The sequence below is a fragment of the Quercus lobata genome, chromosome 5 (assembly GCF_001633185.2).
Source record: "Quercus lobata isolate SW786 chromosome 5, ValleyOak3.0 Primary Assembly, whole genome shotgun sequence".
NCBI lineage: Eukaryota > Viridiplantae > Streptophyta > Magnoliopsida > Fagales > Fagaceae > Quercus > Quercus lobata.
This window is the reverse complement of record NC_044908.1, coordinates 27,289,014-27,316,212: the sequence shown is the minus strand read 5'-3', so window position 1 is coordinate 27,316,212 and position 27,199 is coordinate 27,289,014. Positions and strand designations below refer to the sequence as shown.

Sequence of the window (27,199 nt, the reverse complement as noted above, 5' to 3'; positions counted from 1 at the left end):
TTTTTTTTTTTTTTTTTTTTTTTTGAGGGGAATTCACGGTGTAATTTGAATATGTGTCATGTATGAAGAGAAATCTATGAACGTATTCGATACTTCTTTGACTTTTTTTTTTTTTTTTTGGCTAAATGACTCTTTGACTAGTCATATGTAATACATTAAACCAAATTCTCTACGTAACCATCTTCCACGAATGCATTTAAATTAGATACTATTTTCTTCAAAAATGAAATGAACCTTATCTTTATAAGTTCCTTTTCTTCACTTTTTCTCCTTCCAATTTATTTCCCGTTTCTTTGTTGTCTTTTACTATATCCCAAGTCCAAAAGAATAGTCTTTCTTTTTTCCTATTGGGGTGAACAAGTTCTCCTGTACTTCCTAATTACAATACAATGTACAATAGTGATTCAACATTGACTTTTGTGCATTCTTTGTGTAATTTAGAAGTTATAAAACAAAAAGATGGACCATAGCATGAATTGTGGACTAAAAAGGAGAGTAGTAGAACATGGAAAACAACATTGCTAAACATAAATACATGTTTATCAGATATCACAATATTCTAAGAACCCGAAACTGCTATATTATCATATACGGTTATAAAGAGGTCAATGATATCTACATATGAGGGGGCCATGATTTGCCCTTTCTAAATGTTGCCAAGGATCATACATTTGCAGTCCATGTTCACATTTTTATTGTAAGTGCTGGAATAATACTAGTATCTTGGCTGCATTCTTCAAAAGACAAACATTGCCAAGAACATTTAGAGTATGCCAAAATCAAGAAAAATAAACGAAAAAATAAAAAAAATATTAGAGCATCACATTTGAAATTTGTTGTACGTGTTTTTATGTCCTGGGATTTTTCTATACTCCGAAAAAAAGTTGAACAGAAAATCTTTGCTTTGTGTTGCTGATAATCTGCTTGGGCCACTTGGTCATTTTCCTACTATTTTTTCATTGTACAAATGGAAAGACTGCCTTATTGAATCCTAACAATGTAATTTCAACATAATGCTTCACTTAGCAGCATCTCTCTCTCTCTCGTCTATCTGGAATTAATAATGACATTCTACAACTGTGTAATCTGTGATAAAAGTAATCATTATCGTCATTGTCAGCTTTTCTAATTTCCATGGAAATCCAACCAACATTTCACTCTAATTGCTTATCCTCTGGATAAACCTGAAAAAACACAATATAAAGCAGTGATCAGTATCTAGTGTTCATGCACAAGGTTGCATACGCAATTAAGTACTTAAAACATGATTTACAATAAATTCTTATTGGCCAGTTTGGATGGAGGGGGAGTAGGGTAAAGTTGTTCGGATATTAGCCTTAAGTGAAAGTGCATCAATGTGTATGACCCAATATTTGCACTGTTTTGCTTTATTGGACCTTGTCGTTAATTATAATAAGAGAGAGAAAGCAAAGCAATTCATATTTACCTGGTCGTGTTTCTCCTCACTGAAGCTAACGGTTCTAACCTTCAACTCCCCTCTGCTTGTTGTCAGTTCATCTAATATCTCAGCATCACACATTTCCACTCCCCTATCCCCATTTCCAATATGTGGTGCATCCCTTTCCTGGTATAATATATTATGAGTTTTGCAGGTTAATGAAAAATAATATTGTCAACAATGAGACATTGGATGAAACCTACATTGAAAGATAGGCTGATAGAAACTCTTGGAGCACCAGTGACTTCCTCATACTCAGCTGCATCCAGTTCCTGCAAAGGATGCTTCGCAAAAAGCTTGGGGAGAATATGCTGCCTTATACTGATGAGAAGGAAGAATGGCAAAGGGAACAAGATTCCAGCTATAGGAATCCATGTTATACCGAAACAGACCAGGAAGTATACGAATTGGAAGATTGTAAACGTGGCTATGTATTTAAATGGTACTGACTCCACAAAGGAAGCATGAACTCCTTCCAAGACCCTGCAATGATCAGCACGATAGGTATTAGAAAAATTGTTGGCAGCCAATACTTATATTACAAAATAAAGTGAAATCTCCAGCAAGGGGATGTCAGGAATTTAATGTTTCTTTTTTTAATATTAGGAATTCAATACTTCACAGCCATACAAGGATCAGTAAAATCATTGGCAGCTATGTCTCATACATATATGCCAATAGGATGAAGAAATAATTTCTACTAAGGTTCTTTTGAAAACACTTGACTATCAGCATGTTCATTTCATCCAATCAGGGGGTAGCTGGGAATAAATAATCATCATTAAGTCTCTTCCCTTTTTTAGACCCAATAATTTCTACATGTCATTCAACAACTTCATACCCTTCTTGAGAAATGAATCCACTAACGTTTGTGTGTATGCATATGTGTACATTGTCAAATGATTATAAAAAAAATTTACATTAGTTTGAATTTCACTTTGTTAAGGGACATAGATAAAGCAAATTTGGCTAAAATGTGAGCAGAAATGTAATGGATAAAAAGAACTACAACATACTTGTACCGCCGTCCAGGTGATATGAAAAGAAGGAGCATCCTTTCCCAAAACTGGTTCCCAGGAAGACTGTCTATGGCCATGAAAGCAAAGTATCCCCAAAGTACTGATGTAGGTATCTTCTTTATTGCAGGCATAGCAAAAATTGATGCTGCCACCATGAGTGACTGTAAGAGATTACTCACTCTCTGCTCATTAACTCGGACAGGCAGGTGAGCATCAATGTGCTTCTCGGGATCAAATGTATCCTTTGCATTTTCACCTTTCATTACCACTTCCTTCAAGTCTTCCAGCTCTTTAACCACTGAAGTAATCTGCAAAACAAGCATTTTAGGGTGCAGGAACCACTTGCATATAGAATTTTGTATGTGGATGAAGTTTTTTGGGGGTGGGGGTATTGAGCCTATACAATCATTATAAACTCAAGAGAGTGTAAACAACTTTCTTGATAAAATAGTAACGACCATCTCAGAGAGGAAAAAATGCTGTTGAAGGAGGGATTCAAAGAAAACATGTTTCTTTCACAAGTTAGTACTAACCGGAGGAAGTATAACTTGACTGTTGTCCATATCTATGAACACAGCTTGCATCTTGCCATAGACTTCAGAGTTGCTAGCATTCTGCCTTATGCTTTCCTTGGCGCTTTCCACCATCTTCCTTCGCATCAACTGCAACTCATGCATTGGTTAAATTACTTGTCTAATCCAGCTCAATTACCAACTATCCCAAGTAAAATTCCTATGACTTTCTATAAACCCACCTGCCTTTTGAGAACAGCAAGGCTTTTAGTGTGCATGGGGGACTGTGGAAGGACACCATTCGAAGGAGGTAACCCAAGCAATCCACAAAGCAAAGTCTGCAACCATGTTTTACAAATATAGAGCATAAGTCTTCATAAATTGTACAAATAAAAATAAATGCCAACACAAATTACTAGTGATACATACCATGAAAGCTAGCAATAAGATATCGTAATGATATGCAGAGGGGTTCTTAAGATTGAACTCCTTTTGTTGTGCCATCTGTGAAGCAACACTGTGGTCAAAAAAGTAAAGCCCCGCAATCATCACAGCAGGAATAAAGGCTGCAAAGATGTATGCTGGAGAAACCTTGCCCATGTCCTACAGAAGATATGAATCAATATATTTTGGTGCATACACAGAAAAGCACACTCCTATCTTATACTTTCATGGAGGTTATGAGACACACTACAAGAAGATTTGTCTCTTGATTCAAAACTTGCCCACTTCTACGTACACCATTCTCTAAATCTTCTTTAATTTTGGAAAATTGTGTATCTCGAAGAGCATCTATCTCTTACAAGAGCCTCCAACAACAATTATTAAATTACTAACCACATAAAAAATTCAGCAATGTTAATGTGATTTTTAGCAACAGCAACAAGTGTCAATTGAAGTTGATGAGCAAAACAATGGACATAAAATGCTGACTTGTTCTCTTTCAAAATTAAAGTTTTGAGACCATTGATACCACTTTGCAGATTACTAGCCCCGTCATAACCTTACCCACGTAGGTTCGATAAACTCAAATTATGTTCACAAAGTAAACATTCAATAGCATGTTTGAGTGACAAAGCGGTAGTACTTGCTACATGTACAATACCAAGGAATCGCTCTATAATAATTCCTTCTTTGTTCACATAACGAAGAACGAGGGCCATTTGTTCTTTCACTGAGATATCACGTGACTCATCAACTAATATTGAAAAGAACCCATTGTCAAGATCCTTGATGATGGCTTTAGATGTTTCACGTGCAATTGCATTCACAATGTCTTTTTAAATATCAGGGTGGGTAAGCTTGCAATTTTTCGGAGCTTTTTGCAACACTTCATTGATAGATTCATTGTGATCCCCCAAAAATTGTACAAGCTCAAGGAAATTTCCTTTGTCACTTGAACCTTGAGATTCATCATGACCACGAAAAGCTAATCCCCGGCATAAAAGGAATTTTATGCAATCAACTATTGCATTTAATTGAATCCGATATTCAATTTTATCTTGATTTGATTGCTTAACAAAAACACTTTGAATGTGTTGCTTTTCCTTCAATAGATCTTCACTCATCTGGACAGCTTGGTAATGAGCACTATTAACTCCTCCAACATGGGAATTTAACTTATCTTTCTAATTCCAAAGTTTGAATCCCTTCGTTACAAAAGTGTCACCTCCTCCTTACTTACCAACATCTTGCCCAAATAGGTAGCAATAAAAACAAAATACTGCATCTTTGTCTATACTATATTCCAACCAATATATATTTTTATATCATTTGAATATAAATCGACGGGGCTTTCTAGAAAAATAAGATATAGGGTAATCATCACTGTGTAAAACAGGTTGACAAGGGCCTTTTGTTAAATAATATCTTCTTATTTCATCATGATGATTAGGATGATAAGATGATATTTTTTCTCGTAGCCCAGGATCTGAAGGAAGATTCTCTAAGTTAAAGTCAACACGAATTCGCTTAGAAGATGAAGATGAATCTTGCGCAGGAGCTGAATCTTGGGTACGTGGATTTCTTATCAAATATTTGTCCATAATTCTAGCAAAAGAATAAACAATAAACTATAAGTTTATTTGAAATATTAATAAAATTATTAATTATTGTTGTTTAGTTGTTTCATTAATTTGTTTGTCTTTTATAAACTATAATTTGTTACATTATTGTTTCATTAATTATAAAATTATTAATTATTATTTAGCCTAACATAATTTAATTTATTTGTCTTTTATAATGTATTCGTTAATTATACTGCTTTAATTATTGTTGTTTAGTGTAATAATAAACTATATTACTTTAGTTTGTTTGTCATTAATTATATTGCTTTAATTTGTTATATTGTTTAGTCCCTTGTGCACATTACACTAAAAGAGCCAAATATTATACATCCCATGTGCAACATAATAAAAGCAATATAATGTGCAACACATTACACTGCTTTAATTATTATTTACTACCCGGCCCCATGTGCCCATTGCCCTTCAGCCCATCTATCCCTACCCCACTCAACAGACAAGCACAAACCATCCCCCAATCACAACCTGCCAATCAGAAAATTTCACAATCACAATGCACATTACTAATCAATATCTCACCAACACACACTGAGTCACTGACCAACAGGCAACAGCAATGGATAAGATAAAGCCAAAAAACAGACAAAAAAAAAAATAAAGTTAACGAGTAAAGATTGGTTCCCAAAAAGAAAAAAGAAAAAAAAGAGAGTAAAGATTTAGCAGCCAATCAGAGTCTTACAGTTCAAAAGAGAGAGAGAGAGTTACTGAGTTAGACAACTTAGACTAGAATAAAGAGAGAGAGAGACATCAAACATTCATATTTTTCATTTCAGAGAGAGAGAGAGAGAGAGAGAGAGAGAGAGAGAGAGAGAGACTGAGAGAGAGTCAGACAGAAAAAGAGAGAGAAATACCTTGGGGCCGAGCGACGAAGCAGTTAAGACCGATCTACGATCTACAATCTGCGATGACGAGCAAGCGATGAGCGACGACGAGGGGCAAGCGAGCGGCGACGACTAGACGAGGACAACGAGCAACGGAGCGAGCTGCGCCTGCGAGCGACGTGACCGTCTCACCATGGGTTTGGTTTGCTCTAGGTCTGGGGTTTGGTTTGCTCTGTATTTGGTTTCTTTTTTTATTTTATAAACACCTCTATATTGCAGTGTTGGGTAATGGGATTTGGTTTGCTTTTGCTCTATATAGAGTATAGATTGTATTGATCTCTACCAACGACGTGATCGTGGTTTGATTTCTGATTTGCTTTGTACTTTTTTTTTTTTTTTTTTGGGTGAGAATCCATGGGTTTGCTACCTCCGTATTATGTTGGGCTTTCCGTGGGCTTGGCTTGCCGTGGGCAATGGGCTTGGCTATGTTACCAATTTTTTTTTTTTTGGCTTGAAAGTAAAACAGATAATTTATTATTATTATTTAATTTGAGGGTATTCCTAATTTTGTGATTGTGGGTGTTCCTAATTTTGGATTGAGGGTGTTCCTAATATGGATTAAATATAAATTTTTTTTTTTTGACATTTTTTTCAGGTCAGGGTGTTCCTGGGAACACCCTAACTTGTACGTGGTGCCGCCACTGACTACTAGAGGCTAAATCAGTTGTAGTACAAAAAAAAATGTATAGCGATACATTTTCCATCCAAACGAATAAATCAGAGGATAAAAGTACAGCTAACTATATAGTCTAGATCCCTAAAAGAAATGAGGGTTTGAGATTATAAAAAGTTTTATATAAGCTTAAATAAAAAGACCCTATGACTATTGGTATTAATATATAGGAGAGTAGTTTTGTACTCAAGTCGATGTCATATATGCATGCATCATGTGAAACTGAAAGTAGATGAAGAGTGCTATGATCTCTTAGTCTTATAAGGATTAGGAGAGTCAGAGACACTCCTCGATCGTATCTTTGAAGTATATTTCTTCGTATAACAGCATCCATTGAAGAAAAAAAAGTATTGAGATCGATCATGATATATAGATGACAGCCACGTGTAGGTATTCTCAATCTCATGCATGCATGCATGCAAAATATTTGACAAAATTTCGTGTGCAAATTGGTTTCCTGTTTGTCCAAAAAGTAACGCGGCATGTCCAGTGTGAAAAAGATCAATTTGATCACTTCTTTTAGATTTCTCGACACTGTTTCCAACATGCATGCCCAGAGAAAAAGAAAGACATGTGATCTTAAAATATATAGCGCATATATATATATATATTATTTGAATTTTTAGTTGTCACTAGTCACTGCCATTTTTTGCATGCCAAAAAATCAACAGTAAGTCACACGGTCCTCATGTGCTCAAAACAATACCTGCATAACAAAAAGAAAAGACCTCACAAAGAGCACCGGTGTGATGCCAGCCGAATACCCTCTGAAGGTCAAGTTAGAACTTCTCACAACTCTAGAATGTCAGAACTAGGGTGAATTATGCGTACCTTGGTTAGTACGGGTTTTGGGGTTTTTATAGTAGTAGAAGATTGACATATTTTCCTTGGTTTAGAAGTCTTTTCCTTATAGGAGCCCTCATGAGTGTATTTTACAGAATCCTTTACTTGTAGGATTCTTTTTTTATTAACACTGAGCGTAGAGCACAAGATATTTCCTTATGCACACATGCGTGGAGACCAAGTTAAGGTCAAGACAGAACCGTTAGTCTTGTGCGTCCCCTTCAGTTTAGTGGCGTCAGCTTTTCATCTTCGCCCCAAGTTGACCCCTTCAGCTTGGAGCTATAAACTCCCTACTGTTGTCATGTGTCAATGGATAAAGGACTGACGAGTTTGTCTGGAACATCACTCTACGCCTTTCCATCAGTGAGTGTTCATATTTACAATTTTATCCTTATCAACTGCCCCCTACTCCATAGCTTCGTCAGCTTAAGCTGACGAAGCTATGGAGTTAAACTTTATTTATTAATTTTCTTTTGCTCAGGAGAGAGGGAAAATCATTTATGGGCAAAGCTGACGAAGCTATGGAGTTAAACTTTATTTATTAATTTGCTTTTGCTCAGGAGAGAGGGAAAATCATTTATGGGCAAAGCTGACGAAGCTATGGAGTTAAACTTTATTTATTAATTTTCTTTTGCTCAGGAGAGAGGGAAAATCATTTATGGGCAATTCCTCGAGTAGCCTTTATTTAATGCTTGGACACGTGGCGCAACTCAATTGGCTCCACGTCTAGACGAGGGCGCCGCTTCGTCTTCTGTGCATGTCCTCCCTTATATATACCTCGCCTCCCCCCTCATTTTCCTCTATTTTACTGCTGTTGATTATCAGAGTGAACCCGTCACTTTGAGAACTTTGCCCACATCATCTTGCTTTGGCTAAGACTGTTATCTTTCAAGAGTCCGTAAGTTTTACTTGGTAAGTCACCCTTGCTCTTATTACCTCCTATATTTTACTTTTATCCTTTTCTTTTGATTGCGAAAATATATATTTTTTAGAAAGACCGTCAACTTAGGTTCTTAGAATACCTCCATCACTTGTAGGTAGTTAGATGTCTAGAGAAGTGACAAGTGAACAGTCGTTAGTCAGCGATGGAGCGGGCTACGACGAGGTCTTCCTATTAGGTCACGAGCCCGAGGAAGGCTTCTCCTGGTTGCCAAAGAGGGAAACGTCAGCCCAATCTTCTGACGAGAAAGTGAAAAGTTATAAAGGAGAAGATGAGGGAGTGATGAGTGATGAGGAAGATAAGGGGAAAGAGAAAGAGAGAGAGAGAGTCACGAGGATAATAATGACTATGACGAGGAGGCTTTAGATAGCACCTCGAGAGCCTCCAGAGATGACTATCCTTTCATCCTCCTCAAGATATGGACTGTTAATGACTTTTTGCCAACGATGTCGGACAAAGTCTTCAAAACCTTACGAGACAATTACCAAACGCTGGACGACATCCCAATCCATCTCTCTGGGAAGTTTGAGAAATGCTACTTGGGGAAAACCGCGAACGTTGGCATGTACGATGCCATGTTCGTGACAAGATTGAGGCTACCGCTGACGACGCTTCACCATCAGCTGGCCAATTTTTTGGGTTTGTCCATTAGCCAAATTACCCTTAACGCTTAGAGGATATTCATCGGGGATGAGATTTTGTGGGGTCATCTAAGTGGCGAGAACCGTCAATTAACCATTGACGAGTTCTTTTGGTGCTATTGACCCCAACATATAGTCTCGTCTCAGGGAATATACCAGTTTACGGCGAGGAAGAAAACTATATAGTCTCGTCTCAGGGGATATACCATTTTACGGCGAGGAAGAAGGGGCTAAAGTTGGTACTTGATATGCCTGACTTTAATAGGAATTGGAAGGCCAAGTATTTCTTTGTAAAAGGGACGAATTAGGTGTGTCGTCAGGAAGAATGGGAGACGATGCCCCTTGGTTATTTTAACAACACTTGAGCTTTTGTCAAGGATTCAAGTTAATCCTGTCTTTTCTTTTCCTTTGTTTGTTTGTTTCAAACTTCTAACACCATCTACTTCCCTTATTTTCATCTAGCATTCGTCCACGTATCACAGAGGAGCAAGAAGCCTTCATCCGTCGGGTAACAGAGATCCCATTGGAGGAGCGAAAGTGTCGAGATCTTATTACATCGACACTTTACACCTTTACTGTGGAGGTCCGGAGCCGACGCCGGTAGCTCGTAAGCTAAATGCCTATTCCCGTCGACGCAAGTATCCCTTAATTTCTCCCATCGTCTTTGTACTCGTTTTCTTTTTGGTCGTCACTTGTGAAAATACTCGTCATTTGTCTTTGTAGAAATGGAGGCAGCCAGACAAAGGGTGAAGGCAACTATTGCTCATAAGAAAGAGGAAGAGAAGAAAACTAAGGTGGGGGAGTTCACGTCAGCCCCTAACGTCGTCAGTAAGGGCGCAACTAAGAGGAATGGTGACAAGAAGGACGACCGTCCTTCGAAAAAGGCGTCCGTCACTCTGGGAGAGAAGCTTCCTAAGAAGCCGTCACCTCCAAAGTACGGGGCTGGCAAGGGGTTGATGACGACGCCTGGCCCCGTCACTCAAGATTTTGAGCATCGTCTCCTTACCCACAAGGATTGTACTATCAAGATGCTTGAGTCCATTATCAAAGATAAAGACGCGAATCCTTGTGTTGGCCAAGTGACAGGGGAGCTGGGGGATTCAGGCCACTTTGACCTTGCTCGGGTAAGTTTCTTTCATTCTTTCTTTTATTTATTCATTTTCATGCTAACCAACTAACAATTGCTCTATCTTGTAGGCACTAGTTCATATGAAGGCTTTACAAGGGTGATTGCCCGTCGGCAAAAGGATATTAGGAACCTGACTAACGGGCAAGAACAATATAAGAGCACCCTCCATACCCTCAACCAAGAGGTGAAGGAGTTGGAAGAAAAGCTGAAGAATGAGGGTCGTCAGCAGAAAAAAGATCTAGAAGCCAAGGAGACGGTGGAGAAGGAGTTGGCGACTTTGTTGGGCTAGGTGGAGACGGACAAGGCCGATGCTATAAAAGAGTTTAAGGAGTCAAAGGCATTCATTGATTCTTGCGCCAAATATTATGGTGTGGGGTTTGAGGATTACCTTAAACAGGTTAAATCCAATTACCCTCATCTAGACTTGGCGAAGGTCTCAATGGATGACCCCTTGCCAACAACACCTGTGGGCGACGCTATTCCTGAAGAGACCGACAACTCCACTAAGTCGGAGCAAGACACTTAAGATGACAGCGTCGTCCTTACTCAACCTGCCTTGAATCCTTCCGTTGTTCCTCTAACTCCGTCGGCCAATCCTCCAGTTGCTGATGACCCTTTAGCTCGGGATGCCCCAAACCTTCCTCCCCAGGGTTACGAGGCCTCATAAGACCCCCCTGCTTCATGAACTTAGCATTTTTCTTTCCTTTTTATTGTAAATGTAGTCTAATTTATGGACAATGCCCTTTTTTTTTTTCTTGGGCTCTGTTTGTAAAATCTTCATTTTATTTATGGTATTTCATATTCATCTCTTTCAGTATGTTTATTGTTGTGTGTATGTTCATCTTCTTGCTCTTATGAATTCGTCTACTCTATTGATCACATCAACTTTAATAAGATGAATTTGTAAACTGTGGGATTACCTCGTCAGCTTTGTTGACTAAGTTATGAACCCTTCTTAGTGGGTTTGTGCACCTTAATTATGGATTAAGCCATCTTTGTGGAATGAATTTGTCTTCCTTTTGGACTTTATAAGTCTGTTTACATCAATTATGGATTCGTCAACTTTGTGGATCAACTCATAAACCCGTCTACAAGTGGAATGAACCCGTCCACTTACGAGTTCTTATATTAGTGGACTTTATGATAATAACTTATAATTATGGGATGAGCTTGTCCATTCTATGGACTTACTAGTGAACTCGTCCTCTTCACGGACTAATAATAATTCATCCTTTTGGAATGAACTCGTCTATTTTATAAACTCGTCCACTTTATGGACCACCAAGCTCGTCCACTTTATGGACTACCAAGCTCGTCCACTTTATGGATTTGATAAACTCATCCACTTTATGGACTTAATAATAAACTTGCCCACCTAATGGACTGATGAACTCGTCCACTTTATGGACTTGGTAATAAACTCGTCCACTTTATGGACTAATGAACTCGTCCACTTTAGGGACTTAGCAATAAACTCGTCCACTTTATGGACTTGATAATAAACTTGTCCACCTTATGGATTGATGAACTCGTCCACTTTATGGACTTGGTAATAAACTTGTCCACCTTATGGACTAATGAACTCGTCCATTTGGTAATAAACTCATCCACTTTATGGACTAATGAACTCGTCCATTTTATGGACTTGATACTAATCCAATTTATGGACTAATGAACCACTTTATGGACTTAGTAATAAACTCGTCCAAATTATGTACTAATGAACTCGTCCACTTTAGGGACTTAGTAATAAACTTGTCCATTTTATGGACTAATGAATTCGTCCACTTTATGGACTAACGAATTTGTCCACTTTATGGACTTTATAATATTTTGTAAAAAAACGCATTAGTCATATCTGAATAAAACTCCTCTTATTATGATAAACAATGCATTCGTAAAAAAGTAGTTCTCTAAAAAAAACCCACCCTTTGGGCTAAAAAAATATTTGTAGCAAAAATTAACTAAGGTGAACTGGAAAACTAAGGAGTGTAGCTAAAATTAACTAAAGTAAACTGAAAACGAAAAGTGTTGCTCTCCATGTTATCATCTCTACTAGTAGTACTTTCATAGGTGCTCGGTGTTCCACAGATGGTGTAACTGTCATCCGTCTAGTGTCTCTAGGTGGTAGGTGCCTTTCCTCTGCCATGACATGATTCTGTAAGGTCCCTCCCAATTGAGGCCGAGCTTTCCTTAGGCGGAGTCTCTAGCGGCGCCCATTACCTTTCTCAAGACGAGGTCTCCCACCTTGAAGTCTCTTTGTTTGACCCGGGAGTTGTAATGCTTGACCATAAGGTCCAAGTATCGTGCGAGTCTCTACTCTACCGTCGCCCTGATTTCGTCTAGTAGGTCAAGCTGTAGACGCATTGCTTCGTCGTTTTTCTTTTTATCGTGATTGTCCACCTTGTAGCTTGTGAGCCCGACCTCTGTTGGAATAACCGCTTCGCTCTCACATGCTAGCTGAAACGGAGTTTCCCCTGCAGGTGTTCTGGCCATTGTCCTGTATGCCCATAGTACACTTGGAAGCTCTTCAGGCCATTTACCTTTTGCCCCCTTAAGCTGAGTCTTGATAATTTTAAGCAAGGATTGGTTTGTGACTTCAACCTGTCCGTTGGCTTGAGGGTGGGCGAGGGAGGAGTAGTGGTTCTTAATTCCCAACTGCGAGCAAAAGTCCCTGAAGGAATCGTTGTTGAATTGCTTCCCATTATCTGAGACCAGGACTCTAGGGATCCCGTATCTACAGTTGATGTACCTCCAGATGAAGCTCCACACGTTCTTCTCTGTTATGGTGGCCAAGGCTTCAGCCTCTACCCTCTTTGTGAAGTAGTCTATACATACTATAACGAATTTTAGCTGCCGTGCTTCTACCAGGAATGGGCCCATGATGTCTGTTGAGGCTCATTTTTTGATGAAGCCCAGTAAGAGAAAAGGCCCAGCAACACGGCCAGACCAAAGTTAGCAAGCGAGAAAAAGCCATTGAGCCCAAGTGGCAGGAATGAATGGCTCACGGGCTCATAAAGTGGGTCCTAAGGAAGCAAATGGGCTTGAATAGGCCTGGAAAGAGAGAAGAAGCAAACCCATAGGCAGTATATAGAAAAGCAAGAATGGACCACAGCAGGCCCAAAGTAATGCAAGCAAAGAAAGTAAGGGGCTAATGGAAGATCCATCAGCCCCAGGGATGAGGTATAAAGTAATTGGGCCAGGGAAGCCCAAGAGAGTTAGTAAAGGCCCATGGGAAAGCAGGATTAGAAAAGGGTCGAGGAAGCCCAAGGAAAGCAAATGGGCAAAAGATGCCAAAGAGGGAATGGGACACAGGAGCTCGCAAACAATGTAAGAAAAGGCCCAGTGAACACACTGAGTCACTAGGAGGGAAATAAACGGCAGGCCCAAAGAGGTCCAACAGGATTAAGTCAAACAACATTACAGCAGAAGCAGCAGAGTGGTACGATAGGAAAATGCTAACAAGGCCACGAAGTGAACACAAAATAGGCCAAGGGAAGGAAGGCCCATGATCCAACAAGGCCCAATCTCCAAAAGAAGCAAGCCATAAAGAATGGCAGATCGGAAAACAACACATGCCATAAAAAGCCAAAAGTGCATGGCAGAACATACAGAACAATCTCCAAAACATGGCAAGTGCATGAGCAACGGGTGAAGAAGGCGAAGCATGCGCGAGACCTAGGCACCACCAGCCTGTACCTAGCCAATATAGGAAGTGGTGGGTCATGGGTCAGAGGGCATGGTCTAGCGGTAGGGAGAGGGAAAAAACCTATTTTGGGGTTCTTGCTCAGGCTCTTTTGGGGGAAATGTCCTACTGGGATGACATGCCACCCAAAAGAAGCAAAGATGAGTTAGAACCACCAGGTGCATGCCATGAGGGATAGAGAGAGAGATGAGGGATAGAGAGAGAGAGAGCACACACACTATAACGGGTAGAAAAAGCCACAGCAAGCAAACAAACAAAATAACCTTCTCTGTCTAGCAGAGGGGAGCGGCACGGCCAGCACAGGTAAGTGGTGGTGGCTGAACCACTGACGACTAGTAAGTGGCCAGCAAGGACACCCACACCAGGTAAAGGTAGTTAAGGGCTAAAATAGTAAATACCAGTCACGGTAGGCTCTATAAAGGACCCCTTGCTATGCACTGAGAAAAGAGGAGGAAAATCATGGTAAAAGGAATTTCTAGAGAAAAACATAACCCAGAAGTAAGCATTGAGAAGGAAAGGAAGTAAAACAAAAGAAAAAGAAAACTAGGAAGTAGGAATGAGAGGAAAAGAAAAACAGAGAGTTTAGAATGGCAGGCATGCACCAATAGGTTGATTTCCTCTCTCCCGCCTTGCTTTCTATAAAAGGCAAAAGATCTGTATTTGGGCATGGACCATTTAGGCCTGTTCTCTCAAAGCAATTAATTTCTTATCTGAGATTACTCGCGTTGAGGGAACGGTTTTTCCCTTCTTGGTTTCAACCCCGTGTATTACTTAGCGTGGCAGACTAACTGTCACGCCCCAAACCTGATACCCAAATTTGTGACCATGACTAACATGCTAATATCAAGCCTAAACCTGATATTAACAAGAACCAACTTAACTTTTACAAAACTTTTACCAAAAGCTTCCCTCTTACTTTTCATCCTTATTTCTTTACTTAAATGATCTAACTTTTCACTTGATATTCAGAGCATCTACATTGTACTCGAAGATTGACATAATCCACCAGTTGTTCAAATTCGGAGTTTCACATAATACATCTCTTAATACTTTAAGGTACACTTTCATTAGATCCTAAAATACACAATGCTACAAATCTAAACATCAAATTGCTGATATAGGATCTATACATGTAAAACTAAAACCAGCTCCTTCCAAACTCAACTAAGGCTCCCTTTACTCCAAAATAAAACCTGCTAACTGAAAGAGTGGAAGGGGTGAGCTACACAACTCAGTAAAGGTAAGATATATGAGAATTTAATAAGGATGCATGTAAATCAGATCATTCCATTCTATGAATATTTGAATAGGAGAACAACTTTTCATGCATAGTATTTTATACTATTCATAATAATAACTTATACACTTTTCATAGGAAAATAATTGTTCTCCCTTTTCTTATCAGAATAATATTACCAAAATCTTTCGGATTTTATTTCTTTCATTTCTTACAAAATCACCAAATGTAATATTGATTGTTTAAAATCAATATATATGCATTCTCATTACAAAATAATAATTTTAACTTAAATCAGATAATTGGTAACTTTGTCTTAAACTAGAAACATCTTGACGAATAAGAAAACTTTTCTTTATAATCTTCTTCTCGTAAAATATTATAACTTTCATAGTCATAAAACTTAACGTTTCATAAAGAACAGATATCTAATGACTTTTTAACATAAACTTGTACTTTCATCAAAAACTTTATTTTTATAGAACACTAAAACTTTTTCATCAGATTCTTTATCTTTAAAGCACAACAGAACTTCAGAAACTCTTATCTTTAAAGAACAACTTTCCTTTTCATCAGAAACTTCTTCTTTTCATGAGAGCTTTTAACTTTTCTTCATGCATTTCAACAAAATAATTCTCTCATGATTAATAACATAACATAGTTGTTCTTAACATATTGGTTAGTCCATATCTGATAAGTCTGTACAGAGAAGGCCTCATCACATTTGGGTGATCTCGTGTGCATGATATTGTCCTCTTTGAGAAGCCTAATGGCACATCTTCTCAAGGTTTTATTCCTCTCCGTCGTCTGTACACATTGGGGAGAAGGCTTTGTTCAAATTAGAGTTACAGGAAACCCCATTTCCTCTACTTTAAATAGCCAAACATATGACATTTTTCCATAGAAAGCCAGTAATTAACCCCTACTAGCTGAGTTCAGATCACCGAAGACATAACTCAAAAACATTTCATACTTTACATTATATAGAAATTTCTTATTTGTATGTGTACCCACGGATAATGAGAGCAAGAGAGTTTATGTGATGTCCTAGAGCTTGAGAAAAGTAAAAGAAGAATTGAGATGGAGCTTGGTGATTGCATGGCCAAGTCTTTGTCTTTGGGGCTTATCAACATGCATGGTTCTTTGGCTTTACATGTGTTGGATTTCAATTGGTTGCATGTGAGTGAAATTTCCACTATAACATCTCATGCATCATATGCCTAATTAAAACACCAACTATCTATCTAATAACTTAAACCACTTAATATAGTTTTGTACATACTAAGTATATATTTATAATACAAATAGCCATTCAATTATTTAAAATCTTTACCATTCTTATTCAATGGCATTATAAAATAATATGTTTATTAAATACTCTTCTATTAATTATAAAAAGAAAGTGGTTTAAAATAGTAATTAACCACTTAAACACTTGGTTTAATTATAAAGTTGGGTTGGGGTGTTACACTAACACTTTGATTTTGCTAATTCTTTTTATTCTTCACTTAGCTTATTCTGTGTACAAAGAGCCTTTTGTTGCTCACTTTTATTTATTATGGCCAAAAGTAGTGATTGTGTTTCTTATATCATCTTTATTATATCTGCCTGCCATAACTTACTCATAGTGGTTCTGCCTGTCATGGGTCTGTGATTAAACTCTGGTGAACGGAGCATAGTTTGTACACAAGCCGGATCAAAGTGAGTTACAATTGGACCGGTCCCGACTCCCTTACTCAGAACATTTGGGCCAAATACTGCAGGAAGCAGCCTAGCCCAACATTGCAAAAAATGACGAACAAAACCCTTGCTAAGTTGTTCAAAATTTGCAATAGTTCCTGGGTGTATCTTGCTGAACCATACTCTGGTTGCTCCCTTTAGTGTCGTTTGGAATGCCCTACACATGACCTTGTCTGGGGTCATATACAATAGCATCAGTGTCTTGAATGATTCAATGTGATCCAAAGGGTCCTTAGAACCGTCATAAGACACCAACTGTGGGAGACGGAATATCGGTAGGAGGGGACGGTTCAGTACTTCAGTAGTGAATGGTGAGTATGTTCTTTGAATCATCACATCCAGATTCTCCCTGCCTTTTTCCTTCATAGAACTTTTTAGTTCGCCCATCTCCTTCCTCCTGTTACGAATCTCATTCTCCATTCTGGAGGAATCCTCTCCTGAGGTCCTGTCTCGTCGATTGGCTTGAGAGTTTGATTCCTCCTCATTTTGGTTTTCACCTATTCACTGGCGTTCTGTGTTTTAGGATTCCATTGTCTTCCGCTGTCTTCATTCTGGTGAGTCAACTCTTCCACATTAGCCAGGAGGGCTTAAATTTGTTGTTGTTGCACAGCTTCTCGCTGTTGTGCAGTTTTTGCTTCCATCTCGTACTTTGAGAAACTCTTTTGTCACTGTGAAAGATGGTCTGAATGATTAGTGTTTCCCACAGACGACGCCAAACTGATGATGCAAAAATCAGCAATTGAGCTCCTCATTGTAGCGGATGGACGAAACTGTGATTGAGGTAGTCTCTGTTAGAGGAAAACCTACAAAATGAACTGGGTGGAAGAGTAACATGCCTGTGTGGCGTTAGTAAGGGAGAAAGATTTTAGAGAGAAACAGACTAAAGAGTGAATTTTGTAGAGTCTTTATGTGTACCTTTCAATTCTGTTGCTTTTTCTTTTATAGTTGTGTGCTTCATTAATGGGCAATGAATCGTTGTATTTATGCTCAACAGTTAGTGCATTACAAAATCTTTGTCTGAAGTTCATAGCTCATCTTGTGACCGTTACTCCATCTGTTACGCTTTGTCATCAATGAGCGTAATAAATGCATAACATTGTCTCTTGGTTAATGACGGTTCTAGCTTAGTGACAATCATAAATTTCTGACTCATCAACGATGAAATATAATAAAAATTGTACTGTCTTACCAAATATGGTCAAGGTTCTCTTAATTTTTATTTTTTTGTGAGAGAAACTCTAAATTTATGCTAAAATAATTTATAGAAGTGCATTGTACAGTATAAGCATGAAGAGTTCAGATAAGCACAAAGAGTTTGAAAATAGAATTAAACAAAGATTAGCTACAAAACTGGTTGTAACCTAAGACTATAACCATACTCAATAAAACAAATATTACTACATATTTTGAACATCTAACCATTGAATTGCATGTTATTTACATTCTTAATACACATGTCAAATTTTGTGTCAATCAGATATTATTTACTATATAATTTATAAGCTTATATATTATGCATAATTTTAAACTACAAAAACTTGCAATTTAAAAAATATATTTGATGACATAATTATTGATATTTAATTTTCTAGAAATTTTGCAAGTATGAAGGATATAAGAAGAAGATATAAATTGTGGATTTGTCAAAATTCACCTTCAATAAACAAATATTAAGTAAGGTTGTTAGATTATTTAGACCTATGTACACTCAGATTGTTTAACCTATTTAAATACCAAGTTATTACTTAGTTCATTTAAACAGATTTAGGTTAAACACAAACAATCATATCACTTAATGCAAAAAAATAAAGAAGACAGGCGATATGATGATCTAGGAAAACCAATGAAACCATCCAGTTTTAAGATAAAAATCCTGAAGAGGATTCAATGTAAACTATCCTCAAGGCAATAAATTCACTATATAGAATGTAAATTTTACAATAGATTTTTCCCTAAATTTAAAGTTACCTCTTGTAGTACTTACTCACGTGACCATATGCAGCTCCGAATCCACAAACTCTTCTATTTGAATTTGTCGCAAACAAACACTTCCGTTTGTGACTTTGAGATTCCACTCAAAGTTATAGATAATCAACAGTAGTTGATCTTGTATGCAGCAACTTCTACAACACCAGATCTTGAGTTTCTTCAAAGGATATTGTCGGTAGAAGATTTTAGAAAGCTTTGGGTACAAAAACCATAGATCTACAATAGGAGGCACAAGATGCACTCTTCTCTCTTATAATGTCCTTTAAATACTACAAAAAAATGAAATGCAATTTGGGCTTTAAACGAACAAGTTATGGGCTTTTTACGTTTGCTGATTTATGACTCTCGATCAATCGAACAACAATCGAGAGAACTAGATTGCATCTCACTTTTTTTATCCTAAACTTAAGTTTTTTTTTTGTCTTGGACTTGAAAGTACACCATTCTAACTTAATGAGACTTACTTTTTGTCATGATTTGCCAACACTACAAACTCAAATCCTAACAAAGGTTATAGCCTCAATTTTGTAGCTAAATTTTGTCTAATACAAATATTTCGTATTTGATTTTGCTACTATCTATTGATATCTTGATCATTATATGTGAAAGCTCAATTAATGTGAAAATGCTAATGCTTGTTTAGACTCCCAATTTTAAATTACAGCTTAATTTTACTCTAACTTATCTAGGTGTGGAACAAAGAGTAAACGATACGCAATCACCGAAACTACTCTCTAAGCCATAAGCAAGCAAGCAACAATAAATATAAAGCTTAAAGAATAAGGGAAGAAAGATGCAAACACAAGATAACACCAAGACATGTTATCAAAGAGGAAACCGAATAACTCATCGAAAATCCTCTTCACGACTCTCCAAGTCGAAATCAATCCACTAGTGAATAAGTTGGAGTACACGAATAACAAAAGACCCTCCAAGCCTAGTTTACCCAAAGTACTTGAGCCGTCCAAACTCTTGTCACCAATGGACTTCTCATAGTCTTGTCTTCACTAGTTTTTCGGATCCCACAATACCGCCCAATTACATCCACCAAGCCTCACTGGCTTCTTTTGGCAAATCCCAAATGCTTCCCATGCTCCAAAACTCTCTTTACATTCTGAATAGGTGTGAGTTGTGTTTGGGTACAAATTGCATCTCAAGGTATAACAATAGGAGAGGGGAAGGAGAAGAGACTACAAGGATTTCTTACTAAAAGATTAGTAGCTCTCTCTCTCTCTAAAAGGTGAGTGTGTTGTGTTGTAGAAACCTATCTAGGATTTTCTCTCTAAATAGCCTCCTTACACTTTCGTGGGTAATGAGGATGCATATAGTATGGGTGAAGGGTAAGAAAGTCATACTTAAAATCCTTCAGGCAGAGAGTATAGCGGGTACCTCGCGAGATGGCCTTTCTCGCGAAGTACTCACAAAATACAGCCTGGCACTTGACTCCTCGGCTTCCAACATGTGCTTCTCACGTGGCCTTTTCACAGGTACCTTTACTTACGAGCTAGTGGCAAAACTGCACTGATCTTCATTGCATACTTGATTTTTCATCAACTTAATACTAAACCCAATACAATAAAATCCCACAAAATACAAGGAAATAATTTATTGCAATTTCAACCCTTTTTGTCATGAAATAAAGCCAACATAAAATATAGTTGTAAATCACAAATTTACAACATGCTATCTGATATCCATAACATTTTTGTTCGAAGAATCTAGAATTCTCTTATCTTTGGCAACTCTAAAAAGCTTGTGGCTCTTTCCCTATAAAAACGTACACAACCATCGACACCAAAGCCCCATGTCTTTTATCACCACAAACTTGGCCCCAATTTTATTTTTTTCTTCCTTACACCTTTCTAGTTGCATCTGCACCACCGTTCAGGATCGTCCATTATTCTCTCTCTCTCTCTTTTTCTTTTTCTTTTTTAATTCCATTCCATATCTTACTATAAAACTAATATTATTTTACTATAAACTTATACAGTAATTTTATTGAAAAGAAATAAATCAATCACTTGAGTCTAGATAATATTGTTGTAAAATAGCGGAAGTTCAAATTACCAAGATTGATTGTGAAAATATTTTTGGCTTGAAAAAGATCTCCAAACTAATCAATAGGATTGATAAAAATAAATCCAAAAGAAAATAGACACAAAACACCAAGAATTACGTGGTTCGGCTTTTGACCTACATCCACAAGCAATGACGAAGAAATGTCATTAATCAAAATATGGAGATATACAAGTTGGTGTATCAATACTGTCACACACACCCAATCCCCAATACACCCAATAGCTCTCTCACAAATACAAGGAATAGAGAAGACCTTGCATCCTATGCTAAACTAGAGAACTCTCACAATAATATGAAGTAGCCAAAACTCTCTATTGCACTCTCTATTTTTTTTTTTTTTTTCTCTTTAATTTTAACAGCACTATGCTTATATAGGAGACTTGAGTTGGCTAGTATATCCAAATCCAAGAAGGACTAGACTTCTTTTCCACACACAAAAGGAGAATCACTCCTATTCCAAATAGAACTCAAAATCAAGTAGTAGACAAGACTTCTAATAAAACTTGATAACTTCAAATAATAGTAACCCAAAAGGGATAAAATTCCTTCCTTATCCAAATCCAACAAGGAGTTGAACTCCTAATTCAAGCCATATCTACAAATCTCCACCTTGGCTTGAATTCCATCAAGCCTCACAAACGACATTTGTAGACCACCAAATACAAATCCTTAACAAGTCTCCACCTTGACAACACATCTCCTAAATCACAAATGCAAAGCACTCAATAAATTAGAGTTTTCAACAAACAAAGTGCAAATTATCCAAAACCACTTCCAAATGCGGCAATGGATGCCAAATGCAGCCAAAGATGGTTCCAAATCCAAATAAGAGTCCAAATCAAAGTGCATATTACCACCAACGAAACTTCTCTGTCACCACCACCAAAGCCCCTATGGGCTAATTCAAATTGCAAATACCAAACAAGTCCAAGCAACACTTGAACTTGTGCAAAGGCTTAATCACCATGTCACCACCAAAAATAACATCCTTGGCCAAACACAAACAAATGGTGCCACAAGCTTGTCTATTAATCTTTTCCCAATCCTTGTCTGGCATCCCTTCAGGTTTGTCTTCCAAACTAATATCCAACTCTTGTTGGACCAAGACATCCATAACTTCGCATTGCCACATGCCAAAGTTATTCGTTCCATCAAATTTGGCATTAGACACCATCGTTCTAACCGCCAAAGATTTTGTAGAGGAATCACTTGACATCTTTCTCCCTAAAAATCAGATTCACGAACCAATCACCAAAATCTCCAAAGTGAACAGAATCACACCAAGAATTATGTGATTCAGCTTTTAGCCTACAAACATAGGCAACGACGAAGAAATTTCACTAATCAAAATATGGAGATATACAAGTTGGTGTATCAATACTCTCACACACACCCAATCCCCAATACACCCAATAGCTCTCTCACAAATACAAGGAATAGAGAAGACCTTGCATCCTATGCTAAACTAGAGAACTTTCACAATAATATGAAGGAACCAAAACTCTCTATTGCACTCTCTATTTTTTTTTTCTCTCTCTCTAATTTTCCGTAACAACACTATGCTTATATAGGAGACTTGAGTCGGCTAGTATATCCAAATCCAAATCCAAGAAGGACCAGACTTCTTTTCCACACACAAAAGGAGAATCACTCCTATTCCAAATAGAACTCAAAATCAAGTGGTAGACAAGACTTCTAATAAATCTTGATAATTTCAAACAACAATAACCCAAAAGGGATAAAATTCCTTCCTTATTCAAATCCAATAAGGAGTTGAACTCCTAATTCAAGCCATATTCTACACATATAAATAAATTGCATATAAATATCATATAATTTTATCCTTAAATTTTTCCATCCTCAGTAAAAAAGGTTTAACATAAAATCTTTGTACAAATGGAAGGGCTGCTTCATTTAATCCCAAAATGTAATTTTCAAGATGATGCCTCACTTAGTAGTAGCAGCCCCTCTCTCATCTACATGGTTTTTAAAATCGGACTGGACCGTACAGTCCGACCCAGTTAACTGGGAACCTCTCACTAATACAGTTTTTTTAACCCTAGAAACCGTTCTATGTAAGATGTAAAGTTGTGATTTACAAATATTTATTTTGTTGGCTTTTATTCCATGCCAAATTTGATTGTAATTATATTCAATCTTTTGTACCCTGTATTTATTGTAGGATTTAATTGTAAGGGTTGTGTGTTAGAGAGAGCGAGTGTGAAGACTCAAGTAATTGAAGTCAGAAGAGTTCTCGCGGATATCTCACGACTAAGCATCCCACGAAGTGAAGCATGTGCCTTGCACATGACTGGAATGTAAAGAGTCAGTACAAATGGAGACAACTGTGTTTTGCGAGTATCTCGCGGGTAAGGCCTTTCTGCGAGACACCAGCGAAACATTCTGTTCTGCGAGACTATACTATCTGATATACACTATCTGTACCCACACTATATATACCCACATTACCCACAAATGATAAGGAGTTCTTCTGAAAGAAAACCCTAGCCTCAAACCTTGAGAGTTAGAGATTATCATACCCATATATCTCTACACATATGCTTGTGGAATTCCTCAACTCCTGCCTCTCTATTTCCATACCATTGAGAGGTTGATAGCCCAAATACTTACCACACCCTTTCAGAGTGTCAAGTGATAGTTTGCTGCTGCTAGAAAGCATTGGAAGAAGCCAAAGATGGCAGATGCAACATGGAGCTTGTTGCGGGATCCGAAGAGCTAGACAAGACAAGGCAAGGTTCCGAGAAGCCTTGTTGGAGGGCTTAGGTACAGTGGGTAGATTAGGCTTTGAGGGTCTCTTGCTAACCCATGTATCCCAACTGATTGTCTAGTGGATCGATTACCGCTTGGAGGGCGACGGAGAGGTTTTTCGCCGAGTTCTTCGGTTTCCTCTTCGATAACACATCGGCGTATTATCTTGTGTTTGCATCTTTCTTCCCTACTCTTTACATTCCATTTTACTGCTGTGTTGTCTTGATTATGGATTAGAGTAGCCTGTTTGTTTCTCCGCTCGCATTGACACTATTCTACACTTAGAACTAAGTTAGTGTAAAATCTATCAAGCCGTAACTTTAATTTGGGGGTCTAAACAGCTCTTGTGTTTTTAACACATTTTCGAGCTTTCATAAGAAAAGCAAGAAACCATTTAAACCGCGATTGAACCGCCCAGGTTTGAAAACCGTGGACGATTTTCATGGTTCAGGTTAGAATTATTTTTATTAAAAAAAATAAAAGCATTTACAGACTCACAGCACCAAATCACCATTGTTGAAGCTTCAATCATAAGATTCCGTCAAATGCTAAACTTGCATCAACATTCCGGTAAGTTTTGGGTGAAAAATGCTTTTCGCCACTAAGTGCTTTTGCCTTCTAAGAGATTTTTTTGACCAAAAAAAAAAAAGAAAGAAAGGAGCAGCCACTGCACGATGACGACGTAATGCTCTTCAATATTTTTTAACCAAAAAAAGAACTATAACTGTTTCCGTGAGTGAGACTGAGAAGGAGGCAGAGAAAGAGTTTTGTGAGGAGATTTGCGAAGAAGAAAGAGAGAGGGGGAACACCTGAAGAAATGTGTAGGCATTGGGAAAGTAAAAAAGAGGCATTGGGAAGGTAAACAATTTAAATGGGTGGATGAGAAAAATTTAAGATAATAGTAGAGAAAAATAAAAAGAAAGAGATAAAGATGTAGAATTAAAAACAGTGGAGGAGATAAATCAATCAATCAATCAAATGGTGGAGAAGAAGGAAAAAAAGGGGGGGGGGGAGGGGAAGGAAAAACGGATTGGACTAGCTTAGGCAATTGGAAAAGTTCCCTTCTCACATCACTTCCTCTTCAGTAGTGATCATTGATTGATTTTTTTATTAATTATAAAATGGGCTGATTCTGGTTTATGTATAACTTATAATTGAGTATTAAAAAAAAGTATGAAATTCTTAATAATTTATAGGAATCTTTGCCAAATAATTAAATTTATATACATGAAAATAATATATATTCTCAATTTTTTACTAATTTAATTATTTATTTATATTTTAAATAATTATTAAATTAATTATGACATCATCAAGGTTCAACCTCGATTTGACCTCGATCTGATCTCAAAAATCTTGAACATCTCTCTTGTTCAGCTCTTTAAACCGTCCGAGTTTCAAAACCATGCTCATCTATGTGTAATTTGTGGATAAAAGTAATAATCATTATCGTCATTTTCAGCTTTTCTAATTTCCATGACAATGCAACTCTCATTTCACTCTAATTGCTTGTCCTCTAAATAAACCTGCAAAAACAAAATATACAACAGTGATCAGTATCTAGTGTCCAATGTACACCATAGTTTTCAGAACCGAACCGGACCGAGAGGTTGGACCATGAAAACCGGGAATCGGGATGAAAACCGGTTTTTTAAGCAAAAAGAACCGGATTTTTTGTTAATTCCGTGAACCGCTAAAACCGAGGTTGGACCGCACGAACCGTTAAGAACCATGCGGTCGAACCCCTTGGCAATTTTTTTTTTTTTAAAAAAAACCTTAACACAATTTTATTCTACTTAATTAAATTATCCATCTCTTACAAGGAATAAAAAAAATTATAATTAAAATTTTTCAAAGATATTCAACTTTCCTTCAAAAATTAATCATAAATTTTAATGTTTTCATGGTTATTATTTTATTTTATTAACTTTCTTATTTAATTATCAAATATATATGCTTGGAAATCATTAAATTTCCCTCACATATATAGATATATTGTCAATTTTGCTAGTTTTATAAATTTAATATATATATCTAGGATTAAATTAATTATGACATCATCACGGTTCGACCTCGGTTCAACCTCGGTTCGACCTCAAAAACCTTGAACCTCTCCCTTTTACGGTTCAATGAACGGTCCGGGCCTGAAAACCTTGATGTACACGGTTGCATACACAATTAAGTGCTTAAAATATGCTTTACAAACGATGCATTGGTGTATGACACGATATTTGCACGGTATTGTACCTTCTCTTTCTTGTTAATTATAATACATTGAGATATTAGGAAACATATCAAATTGGTCCTGTTCAGTCAAATTCGGTCCATTCGATCTATTTTTGTCCACTACGGTCCAGTTCAGACCACTTTGATCTATTTGTCCATTTGGTCCACATCTGTCCAATTCGATTTATTTATTTATTTTGATACAAGATAGAAATTCTACTCTAGCCTAATCTAAGTGTATATATGTGTGAAACTCCCATCTGGAAACTTAAACTCTGGCCCTTACCCCCCACACCCAATACTTGTAGAGTGACCATCGCGCCAAAGGTGCGCAGTGGTCAATTCAATTTATTGGTAGAGATAGAAAGATAAAAAATAAAAATAAAAAAATTAATTTTAAGGAAGAACAAAATTATCTTCAACAAATTTTAGAGTACAAATTATACATTATATTACAATTATAAAATGATTATCTATTTTCGCGCATCATATGGGTATGCGACTTGTTTATATAATTCTCAGTGTCAACTTGTGAACATACCAACTATCTTCTAGGTGGGGTGTACACTCTACATAATCATTATTTTAAATTAAAAGGAAAAAAAAAAAAAAAGGGTCTACGTATGTTCATATATTGCACCTAGCCTCCACTCTTTTTCTCTCTTTTTTCTTTTCTTTTTAGCCTCAAACTTTGTGTTTTTCTATGATCCAAATTTTAACATCTTAAAAGAATAGAGAAAAAAATGTTAAATTCAACACAAATTTTTAAGAGCATTCAAGGTGAGGAGAATACAGTCTTGTAGATACATTTTTTATATTCTTAACACTTTTACAATAATTTATTTTAAGAAATCAAATTATTTTTTTAAACTCTATGTATTTAGATTAATCTCTTAATTACATTGATATATAATTGTTTATTTAGTTTGTTATTAATATCAATTAATTATTTTAAAATTAGTTTTGCTTTTAATCTTGCCCTTGGAACTAAAATTCTGGCTCTGCCACTGCCGCCTCACCCTGCATGGTAGGGCAAACTTCCTTGCCCCATTCCTGCCCTACCTCACAAAACTTTATTTCGTATTAATATGTCACACCCTGCTGCATATCTATTACAATTATTAAAAAATATATATATCTCATTAATATAAATATACTTTAAATTACAATTAAATTTATTAAATCATACCAAACTAAGGATTGAATAATATTATCTAAAGTGTTTAACAAGATAATATCACAATAAAACAAAATGTATTAATATTTATGCAT

At 37.0% G+C, this 27,199-nt stretch overlaps 1 protein-coding gene across 1 annotated transcript; it reads right to left on the bottom strand.

The window, feature by feature from the left end:
* Nucleotides 1–801: 801 nt before the first annotated feature.
* Nucleotides 802–3,614, bottom strand: LOC115989619 (boron transporter 4-like). The gene is made up of 6 exons (XM_031113402.1): nt 3,420–3,614; nt 3,233–3,328; nt 3,012–3,140; nt 2,476–2,786; nt 1,663–1,942; nt 802–1,585 (listed from the first exon to the last, which is right to left on the bottom strand). Exons 1-6 carry the CDS (start codon nt 3,588–3,590, stop codon nt 1,409–1,411), a joined length of 1,164 nt encoding a protein of 387 aa, XP_030969262.1. The 5' UTR covers nt 3,591–3,614; the 3' UTR covers nt 802–1,408.
* Nucleotides 3,615–27,199: the final 23,585 nt, after the last annotated feature.